The 14,190-nt window shown below is 48.3% G+C and overlaps 2 protein-coding genes across 6 annotated transcripts in view; one reads left to right on the top strand and one right to left on the bottom strand.

Annotated features, from left to right (window-relative positions):
- The window catches only part of ncf2 (neutrophil cytosolic factor 2), a 64,584-nt gene extending 62,067 nt beyond the window's left edge, over nt 1–2,517 (bottom strand). Inside the window, exon 1 of the mRNA XM_038794604.1 lies at nt 2,232–2,517. Within this exon, the coding sequence (XP_038650532.1) occupies nt 2,232–2,405 (174 nt within the window). The 5' untranslated portion in view covers nt 2,406–2,517. The remainder of the gene's footprint in view (nt 1–2,231) is intronic.
- Nucleotides 2,518–2,890: 373 nt separating this feature from the next.
- Nucleotides 2,891–14,190, top strand: part of LOC119964714 (nmrA-like family domain-containing protein 1) — a 28,474-nt gene continuing 17,174 nt past the window's right edge. For 4 of the 5 annotated variants that reach the window (XM_038794602.1, XM_038794600.1, XM_038794599.1 and 1 more), the window contains exon 1: nt 3,437–3,745. In XM_038794602.1, coding sequence (XP_038650530.1) covers nt 3,617–3,745 — 129 coding nt within the window. In that variant the 5' untranslated portion in view covers nt 3,437–3,616. Of the gene's footprint in view, nt 3,021–3,436; nt 3,746–14,190 lie in introns of those variants that run through there. The other variant, XM_038794603.1, reaches the window with a different exon arrangement.

Genomic DNA, 14,190 nt, shown 5'->3' with positions numbered 1-14,190 from the left:
TAAATTGGTGCCCTCAACCCTCCTGGGAACAGTTTCTGACTATCTACTCTTTCCAAACTCCTCAAGATTCTGGATTGGATTGGATTTGTTTATTGTCACGTGTACCGAGGTACAGTGAAAAGTATTTTTCTGCAAGCAGCTCAACAGATCAGCAGATTCTGAACACCTTTATCAAATCTCCTCTCAACCTTCTCTAATCAAAGGAGAACAGCCCCCACTTTTTCCAAACTATTCATGGAACTGAAGTTGCGCGTGCTTGGAATCATTCTCATAAATCTTTTCTGCATCCTCAATAATAATCTTCACATTCTTCCTGAAGTGCCATACCCAGAATTAAGCTCAATGCTTCAGTTCAGGCTGAGCAATGTTTTGAAGGTTCGCCATCATCATTGCCTTTTTACTGTATGCTTCTATTTCCAAATCCCAGGATCCAGTATGCCTCATTAAACACTTTGTCAACATGCCCTATTACCGAACACATGCCATTGGGATGGTCGTAGCATGTCACCTGAAGGCCCTCCTCCGATGCTCTGCCCCTGATGGGCCGAGTTCACGACCGCACGGATGACTTGTGGTGTCAGCGGTCAGGAACCCGATGTGGCAGCTGCAGACTGTGTTCAGCCCTGCCACAGTCAACTGGGAGGGGGGGGGGCTTCCGGGAGGGCTGGAGTGACTGGTGGGGGTGGCCAAGGGTTGGCCTGGGGGTTGCCAGGGGGACACTATCTGGTACATTGGGTCTGTGCATGGCTGGCGCCATGTTTTGTGGCATGACCGCTGCAGATCTTCGCCTGTGCACATGCGCGGCCACAGACCTGGCCATTTTCTAGCCGTTTTTATTGTGGAAGCCAGGAGTTTTACGCAGCACAGCTGCTAGCTCTTCACCGGTCGCAGGATTGATGAGGGGGCATCGACAACCATTTTGACGTAAAACACCACAGATCCTCCGTACTTAGGCTCAAAAACGGTGAATCTAGCCCATGATCTTTCTTCACACTTATTCAAATCAGACTCAAAGTCAGATTGCAATGGTGCTCTGCTCCTGGCCCAATCATTTTGTCTGATTAGGTTCCATGATTATTTATACAAATAGTTGCAGGATAAATGCATACCATTAAAAATCAAAACTACCTCAAGTTCGTGGAATCTGTGAATGAATAAAGAGATTAGAAATAAACTCAAATTAAAGAGGAGGGCAGATGAGGCCTATATTGATCATGGAATATATATTCCAAAAATAAGAGAGACAAGGTTATAAGAGGGATAAGGCGAGTAAGGAGGAAGTATGAGAAGGGAATCTCAATTTTTGTTTATATAAAGAACATCAAAGTATTGTACAAATCTCAGGAGGTAATTGTTAAATGTGAGGTGGATCTTGAGAGAAGACAGAGAGTTAGTAGAGGATAAGCAGAAATTAATGGAGATAGATAACAAGTACTTCACTTCAATGTTGACAAAAGAGGATCTTGGGAGAGCAGAAAAAGCTGACAATCAAGCAATGTTTTCTTTGCACACAGGAGTTTCAGCGGTCTAATAGATGTCTGATCTCTTAGCTGAGCCTTATAATGGGGTAAAAATAGCTGAGATGATGGTGCTGCTATGGTGGAGTTGGTTAGGAAATTGTAGGATATTGAACCAGTGTCAATGCTAGAAGTCAAGTTAGAGTGTGACTTGGAGGTGATGGTTTAATAGTAGCCTCTATTGTGTTGATGTTGAGAATTAGGGGGAGGCGCTGAAGCTTTTTGGTGCTGACAATCGTTGATATCTGTTGCTTATTAGCCCAAAGTTGCTATTTGTAATGTCCAAAAAAGTTTGTGGTAACCTTTGTTTTTATTTAATTGCTATTACAACTAAACTCCACAACTTCCCCAATGTAGTTCTCAGCAGTTAGACGAATATCCGGCGTATTTTGAAACGGATTTATTTCTTGTGTCATGAGCAGTTTCATTTCCACTTTCTAAAATTAAATTGCATACATCCATAGAACAATAAATTCATGTTTCCCTTCCCTAAACTACAAAAAATGTGCCTACAATTCTTAATGAACTGAACTTTCTCCAATGAAATATATCTATTATTTTTTTAACCTGCTCAAAGATGTATCAAGGATATACAATGTTAATCTGTTAATTATAAATCCTTTTGTTTGCTCTTTCAATACGTCCTAGAATGGACACAGAAGTATCTGTTTGCTCCTTCAAAGGGTGAAATCATATTACCAGTCACTTACTTACCTTTTCAGCCTGGTTTAATTCTCCCAGTAAGAGGCGCAGGCAGCCAATGTTGTACCAGATTTTGGAGGTGGGCTCTAAAATAGCAGTAAACCAGTCCAGCGCCGTTACCCATTCTTGCCGGTCTGCTGCACTTATTCCTTCATCCCACTGTCTAATCGTATCTGTCAAAGACATGCTGCGTCCTGCCGTTTGGTATGTGGGCTGTGTGTTATGTGCACTGGTCCAACTAATGAACTAGTTCCAGACACTTACCATCTGCTTCCTTCACTAACCGAGTAGGGACTGTAGGCTACAAAAATACTTCAAGAAATGTGACCAAGTGACTAACTCCAGCTCTGACTGGACCCGTTTCACAGGAAGTTAATGCAGTGACAGTGCCATTTGATTCACTTGCTGGGAATCGTGTAGAAATGTAAATAGACTGAAAAATCCGATCCTTATACTGAAGCTGTTAAGAAGGATTAGAAAAGTATTTTATTTACCGAACCCCATCCCATTAACAAACTCCTTTGTATTTTTTTTTCTTTAAGTTTTCTGTTTAAACTTACAAATCCAGTACATCCAATACTGGAATTAATTCACTAAATGTAATAAAGAATCCAGCTCTGGGCACTGTGGGCAGTCTAGAGGCCAATTGCTGTCTTGCTGAAACTGCTCCGCCTTGCTGTTTCTTTGGCAACAAGGGAATGATCAACAAACAGTTCAGCCATCCACCTCACGGAGACCAACTAACTGCTGAATAGCTATCTTTTCCAATAAAGAAATTTTTTAAAACCCCATTAAAACTTGGTGAGTAATTTGGTGGATTTTACTTCACTGTATTATGAATTATGTTTATTACCAGCTGAATGATTCAATTGAATGAAGGTGTTCCACTTCATTGCCACTCTGGTAGCAGCTATTGTGGAAGACAGGATATTGTTCTTTTCCACAACAGTTAAGAATTACATTTTTGTTTGTATTATTCTCTACTTTATCCCTCAATAATCTTTGGCAGCCTCCATCTCACGAGGTGGTAGTTTGCGCTGTGTTGCTTAACTCTGCCTGGTGTGGCTCGGGAGCTCTTGTCTGACAAGGCAGTCTCTGCCACAGTTGCAGCAGGTGACACAATAGACTGCCCCTGTTCTCTCTGGACCTCCTTCTCAGCCTCTTTCCGTGCTTTCCGTTTCTCCTCACTCTTCCTATATCCTTCCGGACAGTCAGCCTCCAGCTAGAGAACATGGGCTATCAGTGACTGTCTCCAGGGTGACAGTGTCAATGTCTGCTGTCTTCATATCTCGCTAAAAGCTGCCCTTGTAGTCGAGATATGGATGCTCAGGAGGCCATGACTATGAGGCCATGTCACCATACAGCAGCTCTTTGGGTACATCGACATCTTTCATCTGATGAACGTGACCAAGCCAGTGAAGTCGTCACTGGTTAAGAATGGGTGTATGTTGATGGAATTAGCCCCCTTCAGGGTTGACGACCTCGTCCTGCCAAGAGGTGCTGGCAATCCATCTGAATCGGTGAAGGTAGGAACGCTTCAGACATTTCTCCTACCTAGATTATATCGCCCACCATTATGGAGGAGTGTGCTGAGAATGCAGGCAGTGTGGTGTTCTCAGTTAGCCCTGGCTTCACTGCAGACTCTGGTCTCAATCTCTCGTCCCTGATTTCACTGTAGTCCCTGGTCTCAATCACTCCTCCCTGGTTTCACTGTAATCCCTGGTCTCAATCTCTCCTCTTTAGCTACACTCTGGACCCTGGTCTCAAACACTCTACCCTGGTTTCACTGTAGTCCCTTATGTCAATCACTACTCCCTGGATACACTGTAGTCTCTGGTCGCGGTCCCTCCTCCCTGGTTACACTGTAGTCCCTGGTGTCAATCACTACTCCCTGGATACACTGTAGTCTCTGGTCGCGGTCCCTCCTCCCTGGTTACACTGTAGTCCCTGGTCTCAATCTCTCCTCCCTGGTTACACTGTAGTCCCTGGTCTCAATCTCTCCTCCCTGGTTACACTGTAGTCCCTCGTCTCAATCTCCACTTCCTCGTTACACTGTGGTCCCTTGTCTCAATCTCTCCTCCCTGAATACATTGTAGTCCCTGGCTGAGGTCCCACCTCCGTGGTTACACTGTGGTCTCTTGTCTCAATCTCTCCACCCTGGTTACACTGTAGTCGCTGGTCTCAATCTCTCCTCCCTCGTTACACTGTAGTCCCTGGTCTCAATCTCTCCTCCCTGGTTACACTGTAGTCCCTAGTGTCAATCTCCACTCCCTCGTTACACTGTGGTCCCTTGTCTCAATCTCTCCTCCCTGAATACATTGTAGTCCCTGGCTGAGGTCCCACCTCCGTGGTTACACTGTGGTCTCTTGTCTCAATCTCTCCTCCCTGGTTACACTGTAGTCCCTGGTCTCTATCCCTTGTCCCTGGTTACACGGCTGTCCCTGGTCTCTATCCCTTGTCCCTGGTTACACTGTAGTCCCTGGTTTCAATCCCGTCTCCCCGGTTACATTGTAGACCCTGGTCTAAGTCTCTTTTTCAATATTACACTGTAGTCACTGATCTTAATCTCTCCTTCCCGGTTACAGTGTAGTCCCTGGTCTCAATATCTTCTCGCTGGTTGCACTGTAGACCCTGGTCTCAATCTCTACTCTCTGGGAACAATTGCATGTATTCCCTGGTCTCAATCCGTCCACTCTGACCACTGTCGACCCTGGTCTCAATCTGTCCTCTGTGATTTCATTGTAGACCCTGGTCTTAATCTCCCCTCCCTGGTTACACTGTAGTCACTGCTCTCAATCTCTCCTCCTTGGCTACACTCTGGACCCTGGTCTCAAACACTCTACCCTGGTTTCACTGTAGTCCCTTGTGTCAATCACTACTCCCTGGATACACTGTAGTCTCTGGTCGAGGTCCCTCCTCCCTGGTTACACTGTAGACCCTGGTCTCAATCCCTCCTGTCTGGTTACACTGTAGTCGCTGGTCTCAATCTCCCCTCCCTGGTTACACTGTAGTCCCAGGTGTCAAACACTCCTCTCTGGTCACACTGTAGTCCCTGGTCTGGATTCCTCCTCCCTGGTTACACTGTAGTCCCTGGTCTGGATTCCTGCTCCCTGGTTACACTGCAGTCACTGGTCTCAATCTCTCTTCACTGATTACAGTGTAGATCCTGGTATCAATCTCTTCTCTCTGGTCACACTGTAGTCCCTGGTCGCGGTCCCTCCTCCCTGGTTACACTGTAGTCCCTGGTCTCAATCTCTCCTCCCTTGGTACACTGTAGCCCCTTGTGTCAATCAGAACTCACTCGATACACTGTAGGCCCTGGTCTAGATCCTTTCTCCCTGGTTACACTGTAGTCCCTGGCCTCAATCTTTGCTGGCTTTGAAATCACACCAAGCAGGCCAGCAGCACGGTTCAATTCCCGTATCAGCCTCCCCGAACAGGCGCCGGAATGTGGCGACTGGGGCTTTTCATAGTAACTTCATTTGAAGCCTACTCGTGACAATAAGCAATTTTCATTTCATTTTCATTTCCTTCCTGGTTACACTGTAGACCCTGGTTTCAATCGCCTCTCCCTGGTTACATTGTACCCCTTGTGTCAATCAGAACTCACTGGTTACACTGTAATCCCTGGTCGCAATATCTCCTCCCTGGTAACGTTATAGTCCCTGGTCTCAATCCCTCCTCCCTGGTTACACTGTAGTCCCTGGTCTCAATCCCTCCTCCCAGGTTACACTGTAGTCCCTGGTCTCAATCCCTCCTCCCTGGTTACACTGTAGTCCCTGGTCTCAATCCCTCCTCCCTGGTTACACGGCTGTCCCTGGTCTCTATCCCTTGTCCCTGGTTACACTGTAGTCCCTGGTTTCAATCCCGTCTCCCCGGTTACATTGTAGACCCTGGTCTAAGTCTCTTTTTCAATATTACACTGTAGTCACTGATCTTAATCTCTCCTTCCCGGTTACAGTGTAGTCCCTGGTCTCAATATCTTCTCGCTGGTTGCACTGTAGACCCTGGTCTCAATCTCTACTCTCTGGGAACAATTGCATGTATTCCCTGGTCTCAATCCGTCCACTCTGACCACTGTCGACCCTGGTCTCAATCTGTCCTCTGTGATTTCATTGTAGACCCTGGTCTTAATCTCCCCTCCCTGGTTACACTGTAGTCACTGCTCTCAATCTCTCCTCCTTGGCCACACTCTGGACCCTGGTCTCAAACACTCTACCCTGGTTTCACTGTAGTCCCTTGTGTCAATCACTACTCCCTGGATACACTGTAGTCTCTGGTCGAGGTCCCTCCTCCCTGGTTACACTGTAGACCCTGGTCTCAATCCCTCCTGTCTGGTTACACTGTAGTCTCTGGTCTCAATCTCCCCTCCCTGGTTACACTGTAGTCCCTGGTCTGGATTCCTGCTCCCTGGTTACACTTCAGTCACTGGTTTCAATCTCTCTTCACTGATTACAGTGTAGATCCTGGTATCAATCTTTCCTCTCTGGTTACACTGTAGTCCATGGTCTCAATCTCTCCTTCCTGGTTACACTGTAGTCGCTGGTCTCAATCTCTCCTTCCCGGTTACACTGTAGTCGCTGGTCTCAATCTCTCCTTCCTGGTTACACTGTAGTCCCAGGTGTCAAACACTCCTCTCTGGTCACACTGTAGTCCCTGGTCTGGATTCCTCCTCCCTGGTTACACTGTAGTCCCTGGCCTCAATCTTTGCTGGCTTTGAAATCACACCAAGCAGGCCAGCAGCACGGTTCGATTCCCGTATCAGCCTCCCCGAACAGGCGCCGGAATGTGGCGACTAGGGGCTTTTCATAGTAACTTCATTTGAAGCCTACTCGTGACAATAAGCAATTTTCATTTCATTTTCATTTCCTTCCTGGTTACACTGTAGACCCTGGTTTCAATCTCCTCTCCCTGGTTACATTGTACCCCTTGTGTCAATCAGAACTCACTGGTTACACTGTAATCCTTGGTCGCAATCTCTCCTCCCTGGTAACGTTATAGTCCCTGGTCTCAATCCCTCCTCCCTGGTTACACTGTAGTCCCTGGTCTCAATCCCTCCTCCCTGGTTACACTGTAGACCCTGGTCTCAATCTCTCCTTCCTGGTTACACTGTAGTCGCTGGTCTCAATCTCTCCTTCCTGGTTACACTGTAGTCCCTGGTCTCAATCCCTCCTCCCTGGTTACACTGTAGACCCTGGTCTCAATCCCTCCTCCCTGGTTACACTGTAGTCCCTGGTCTCAATCATTCCTCCCTGGTTACACTGTAGTTCCTGGTCTCAATCCCTCTTCCCTGGTCACACTGTAGACCCTGGTCTCAATCTCTTCTCCCTGGTTACACTGTTGTCTCTGGTGTCAATCTCCACTCCCTCGTTACACTGTGGTCCCTTGTCTCAATCTCTCCTCCCTGGTTACACTGTAGTCCCTGGCCGAGATCCCTCCTCCCCTGGTTACACTGTGGTCCCTTGTCTCAATCTCTCCTCCCTGGTTACACTGTAGTCCCTGGCCGAGATCCCTCCTCCCCTGGTTACACTGTGGTCCCTTGTGTCAATCTCTCCTCCCTGGTTACACTGTAGTCCCTGGCTGAGATCCCTACTCCCTGGTTACACTGTGGTCCCTTGTCTCAACCACTCTTCCCTGATTTCACTGTAGTCCCTTGTGTCAATCACTACTCCCTGGATACACTGTAGTCTCTGGTCGCGGTCCCTCCTCCCTGGTTACACTGTAGTCCCTGGTCTCAATCTCCACTTCCTCATTACACTGTGGTCCCTTGTCTCAATCTCTCCTTCCTGAATACATTGTAGTCCCTGGCTGAGGTCCCACCTCCGTGGTTACACTGTGGTCTCTTGTCTCAATCTCTCCTCCCTGGTTACACTGTAGTCCCTGGTCTCAATCTCTCCTCCCTGGTTACACGGCTGTCCCTGGTCTCAATCCCTCGTCCCTGGTTACACTGTAGTCCCTTGTGTCAATCACTACTCCCTGGATACACTGTAGTCTCTGGTCGCGGTCCCTCCTCCCTGATTACACTGTAGTCCCTGGTCTCAATCTCTCCTCCCTGGTTACACTGTAGTCCCTGGTCTCAATCTCTCCTCCCTGGTTACACTGTAGTCCCTGGTCTCAATCTCCACTCCCTCGTTACACTGTGGTCCCTTGTCTCAATCTCTCCTCACTGGTTACACGGCTGTCCCTGGTCTCAATCTCTCCTCCCTGGTTACACGGCTGTCCCTGGTCTCTATCCCTTGTCCCTGGTTACACTGTAGTCCCTGGTTTCAATCCCGTCTCCCCGGTTACATTGTAGACCCTGGTCTAAGTCTCTTTTTCAATATTACACTGTAGTCACTGATCTTAATCTCTCCTTCCCGGTTACAGTGTAGTCCCTGGTCTCAATATCTTCTCGCTGGTTGCACTGTAGACCCTGGTCTCAATCTCTACTCTCTGGGAACAATTGCATGTATTCCCTGGTCTCAATCCGTCCACTCTGACCACTGTCGACCCTGGTCTCAATCTGTCCTCTGTGATTTCATTGTAGACCCTGGTCTTAATCTCCCCTCCCTGGTTACACTGTAGTCACTGCTCTCAATCTCTCCTCCTTGGCCACACTCTGGACCCTGGTCTCAAACACTCTACCCTGGTTACACTGTAGTCCCTTGTGTCAATCACTACTCCCTGGATACACTGTAGTCTCTGGTCGAGGTCCCTCCTCCCTGGTTACACTGTAGACCCTGGTCTCAATCTCTCCTTCCTGGTTACACTGTAGACCCTGGTCTCAATCCCTCCTGTCTGGTTACACTGTAGTCTCTGGTCTCAATCCCTCCTCCCTGGTTACACTGTAGACCCTGGTCTCAATCTCTCCTTCCTGGTTACACTGTAGACCCTGGTCTCAATCCCTCCTCCCTGGTTACACTGTAGTCGCTGGTCTCAATCTCTCCTTCCTGGTTACACTGTAGTCCCTGGTCTCAATCCCTCCTCCCTGGTTACACTGTAGACCCTGGTCTCAATCTCTCCTTCCTGGTTACACTGTAGACCCTGGTCTCAATCTCTCCTCCCTGGTAACATTATAGTCCCTGGTCTCAATCCCTCCTCCCTGGTTACACTGTAGTTCCTGGTCTCAATCCCTCTTCCCTGGTCACACTGTAGACCCTGGTCTCAATCTCCACTCCCTCGTTACACTGTGGTCCCTTGTCTCAATCTCTCCTCCCTGGTTACACTGTAGTCCCTGGCCGAGATCCCTCCTCCCCTGGTTACACTGTGGTCCCTTGTGTCAATCTCTCCTCCCTGGTTACACTGTAGTCCCTGGCTGAGATCCCTACTCCCTGGTTACACTGTGGTCCCTTGTCTTAACCACTCTTCCCTGGTTTCACTGTAGTCCCTTGTGTCAATCACTACTCCCTGGATACACTGTAGTCTCTGGTCGCGGTCCCTCCTCCCTGGTTACACTGTAGTCCCTGGTCTCAATCTCCACTTCCTCATTACACTGTGGTCCCTTGTCTCAATCTCTCCTCCCTGAATACATTGTAGTCCCTGGCTGAGGTCCCACCTCCGTGGTTACACTGTGGTCTCTTGTCTCAATCTCTCCTCCCTGGTTACACTGTAGTCCCTGGTCTCAATCTCTCCTCCCTAGTTACACGGCAGTCCCTGGTCTCAATCCCTCGTCCCTGGTTACACTGTAGTCCCTTGTGTCAATCACTACTCCCTGGATACATTGTAGTCTCTGGTCGCGGTCCCTCCTCCCTGATTACACTGTAGTCCCTGGTCTCAATCTCTCCTCCCTGGTTACACTGTAGTCCCTGGTCTCAATCTCTCCTCCCTGGTTACACGGCTGTCCCTGGTCTCTATCCCTTGTCCCTGGTTACACTGTAGTCCCTGGTTTCAATCCCGTCTCCCCGGTTACATTGTAGACCCTGGTCTAAGTCTCTTTTTCAATATTACACTGTAGTCACTGATCTTAATCTCTCCTTCCCGGTTACAGTGTAGTCCCTGGTCTCAATATCTTCTCGCTGGTTGCACTGTAGACCCTGGTCTCAATCTCTACTCTCTGGGAACAATTGCATGTATTCCCTGGTCTCAATCCGTCCACTCTGACCACTGTCGACCCTGGTCTCAATCTGTCCTCTGTGATTTCATTGTAGACCCTGGTCTTAATCTCCCCTCCCTGGTTACACTGTAGTCACTGCTCTCAATCTCTCCTCCTTGGCCACACTCTGGACCCTGGTCTCAAACACTCTACCCTGGTTTCACTGTAGTCCCTTGTGTCAATCACTACTCCCTGGATACACTGTAGTCTCTGGTCGAGGTCCCTCCTCCCTGGTTACACTGTAGACCCTGGTCTCAATCTCTCCTGTCTGGTTACACTGTAGTCGCTGGTCTCAATCCCTCCTCCCTGGTTACACTGTAGTCCCAGGTGTCAAACACTCCTCTCTGGTCACACTGTAGTCCCTGGTCTGGATTCCTCCTCCCTGGTTACACTGTAGTCCCTGGTCTGGATTCCTGCTCCCTGGTTACACTGCAGTCACTGGTCTCAATCTCTCTTCACTGATTACAGTGTAGATCCTGGTATCAATCTCTTCTCTCTGGTCACACTGTAGTCCCTGGTCGCGGTCCCTCCTCCCTGGTTACACTGTAGTCCCTGGTCTCAATCTCTCCTCCCTTGGTACACTGTAGTCCCTGGTCTCAATCTCTCCTCCCTTGGTACACTGTAGCCCCTTGTGTCAATCAGAACTCACTCGATACACTGTAGGCCCTGGTCTAGATCCTTTCTCCCTGGTTACACTGTAGTCCCTGGCCTCAATCTTTGCTGGCTTTGAAATCACACCAAGCAGGCCAGCAGCACGGTTCAATTCCCGTATCAGCCTCCCCGAACAGGCGCCGGAATGTGGCGACTGGGGCTTTTCATAGTAACTTCATTTGAAGCCTACTCGTGACAATAAGCAATTTTCATTTCATTTTCATTTCCTTCCTGGTTACACTGTAGACCCTGGTTTCAATCGCCTCTCCCTGGTTACATTGTACCCCTTGTGTCAATCAGAACTCACTGGTTACACTGTAATCCCTGGTCGCAATCTCTCCTCCCTGGTAACGTTATAGTCCCTGGTCTCAATCCCTCCTCCCTGGTTACACTGTAGTCCCTGGTCTCAATCCCTCCTCCCTGGTTACACTGTAGTCGCTGGTCTCAATCCCTCCTCCCAGGTTACACTGTAGTCCCTGGTCTCAATCCCTCCTCCCAGGTTACACTGTAGACCCTGGTCTCAATCTCTCCTTCCTGGTTACACTGTAGTTCCTGGTCACAATCCCTCCTCCCTGGTTACACTGTAGTTTCTGGTCTCAATCCCTCCTCCCTGGTTACACTGTAGTCCCCGATCTCAATCATTCCTCCCTGGTTACACTGTAGACCCTGGTCTCAATCTCTTCTCCCTGGTTACACTGTAGACCCTGGTCTCAATCTCTTCTCCCTGGTTACGCTGTTGTCCCTGGTGTCAATCTCCACTCCCTCGTTACACTGTGGTCCCTTGTCTCAATCTCTCCTCCCTGGTTACACTGTAGTCCCTGGCCAAGATCCCTCCTCCCTGGTTACACTGTGGTCCCTTGTCTCAATCTCTCCTCCCTGGTTACACTGTAGTCCCTGATCTCAATCATTCCTCCATGGTTAAACTGTAGTTCCTGATCTCAATTTCACCTCCTTGGCTACAATTTGGACCCTGGTCTCAACGACTCTTCCCTGGTTTCACTGTAGTCCCTTGTGTCAATCACTACTCCCTGGATACACTGTAGTCTCTGGTTGCGGTCCCTCCTCCCTGGTTACACTATAGTCCCTGGTCTCAATCATTCCTCCCTGGTTAAACTGTAGTCCCTGGTCTCAATCTCTCCTTCCTGGTTACACTGTAGTCCCTGGTCTCAATCACTCGTCCCTGGTTACACTGTAGTCCCTGGTCTCAATCACTCGTCCCTGGTTACACTGCAGTCCCAGGTTTCAATCTCTCCTCCCTGGTTAAACTGTAGTCCATGGTCTCAATCATTCCTCCCTGGTGACACTGTTGTACCTGGTCTCAATGACTCCTCCCTGGTTAAACTGTAGTCCCTGATCTCAATCATTCCTCCCTGGTTACACTGTAGTCTCTGGTCTCAATCTCTCCTCCCTGGTTAGTGTAGACCCTGGCCCCAAACTCTCCTTCCTGGTTAACTGTAGTCACTGGTCTCAATCTCTACTTCCTGGTTACACTGTAGTCTCTGGTCTCAATCTCTCCTCCCTGGTTAGTGTTGACCCTGGTCCCAATCTCTCCTTCCTGGTTAACTGTAGTCACTTGTCTCAATCTCTACTTCCTGGTTACACTATCGACCATGGTTTCAATCTCTCCTTCCTTATTCCACTGTAGACCCTGGTCTCAATCTCTCATTCCCAGTTACATCGCAGCCACTGGTCTCAATCCCTCCGCCCTGGTTACACTATAGTCCCTGGTCTCAATCCCTCCTCCATCGTTACACTGTAGTCGCTGGTTTCAATTTCTCCTCCCCGGTTTCACTGTAGACCCTGGTCTCAATCCCTCCTTCCTGGTTACACTGTAGTCCCTGGTTTCAATCCCATCTCCCTGGTTACATTGGAGACCCTGGTCTCAATCTCTCTTTCCATATTACACTGTAGTCCCTGGTCTCAATCTCTCCTTCCCGGTTACACTGTAGTCCCTGGTCTCAATGACTCCTCCCTGGTTACACTGTAGTCCCTGGTCTCAATCTCTCCTTCCTGGTTACACTGATGTCCCTGGTCTCAATCACTCCTCCCTGGTTACATTGTAGACCCTGATTTAAATCACTCCTCCCTGGTTACACTGTAGTCCCCGATCTCAATCATTCCTCCCTGGTTACACTGTAGTCCCTGATCTCAAGCACTCCTCCCTGGTTACACTGTAGTCCCTGATCTCAATCATTCCTCCCTAGTTACACGGCTGTCCCAGATCTCAATCATTCCTCCCTGGTTACACTGTAGTCCCTGATCTAAATCATTCCTCCCTGGTTACACTGTAGTCCCTGATCTCAATCATTCCTCCCTGGTTACACTGTAGTCCCTGATCTAAATCATTCCTCCCTGGTTACACTGTAGTCCCTGGTTTCAATCCCGTCTCCCTGGTTACATTGTAGACCCTGGTCTCAATCTCTCCTCCCTGGTTACATTGTAGACCCTGGTCTCAATCTCTCCTCCCTGGTTACACTAGTCGCTGGTCTCAATCTCTCCGCCCTGGTTACACTGTAGTCCCCGATCTCAATCTCTGCTTCCTGACCACTGTTGTCTTATCCTCTGTTTAAGTACTTTACATTTTGGTTTAATACATAGAAACATGGAAGACAGACGATTTAACTATTAGTTTTAATGCAGATAGCATCATCTGTGCTGTTCATCCATTTGAAATTAATGCTAATTCTTAAATACAATTAAAAACCGAGACACCAAACTATACTGCAATCTTCATTTTTCATTGCTGATTTACAATCCTCAACCCACAATGCATGTACCATGGGAGTGCATCTCAGACTTCTATTCCTCTCAGCTCTAATCCCAAAGATTTATTCAGTTCCTGACAAGATTGAGCGTCTGAGATTTGACTGGATATTACTGTTTGCTCTGATGAAAGAGCCTTTTCTCCTGATCTTCAGTCGTAATCAGATTTGTTAATTGTACCCCATGTCCTTCAGTTCTGTCACCAACAAGTGAAAAAGCTTGCTTACATCTAAAGCAACCAAACCTCAACTAGTAGCTTTCTTGCTCATTATAACTGGCATGAACTCAATTTGTCATCACCTGACTAATATGCTGATGGGGAGGAAGTCCATCATAAGGGTAGGGTCTTGTGGGTCGGTTTAGCTCGGTTGGCTAGACAACTGGTTTGTGATGCAGAGCAAGGCCAGCTGTGTGGGTTCAATTCCCGTAGTGGCTGAGGTTATTCAGGAAGGCCTGCTTTCTCAACCTTTCTCCTGAGGTGTGGTG

The sequence above is a fragment of the Scyliorhinus canicula genome, chromosome 4, assembly GCF_902713615.1.
Source record: "Scyliorhinus canicula chromosome 4, sScyCan1.1, whole genome shotgun sequence".
Taxonomy (NCBI): Eukaryota; Metazoa; Chordata; class Chondrichthyes; order Carcharhiniformes; family Scyliorhinidae; genus Scyliorhinus; species Scyliorhinus canicula.
This window is presented reverse-complemented; position numbering and strand designations above follow the sequence as displayed.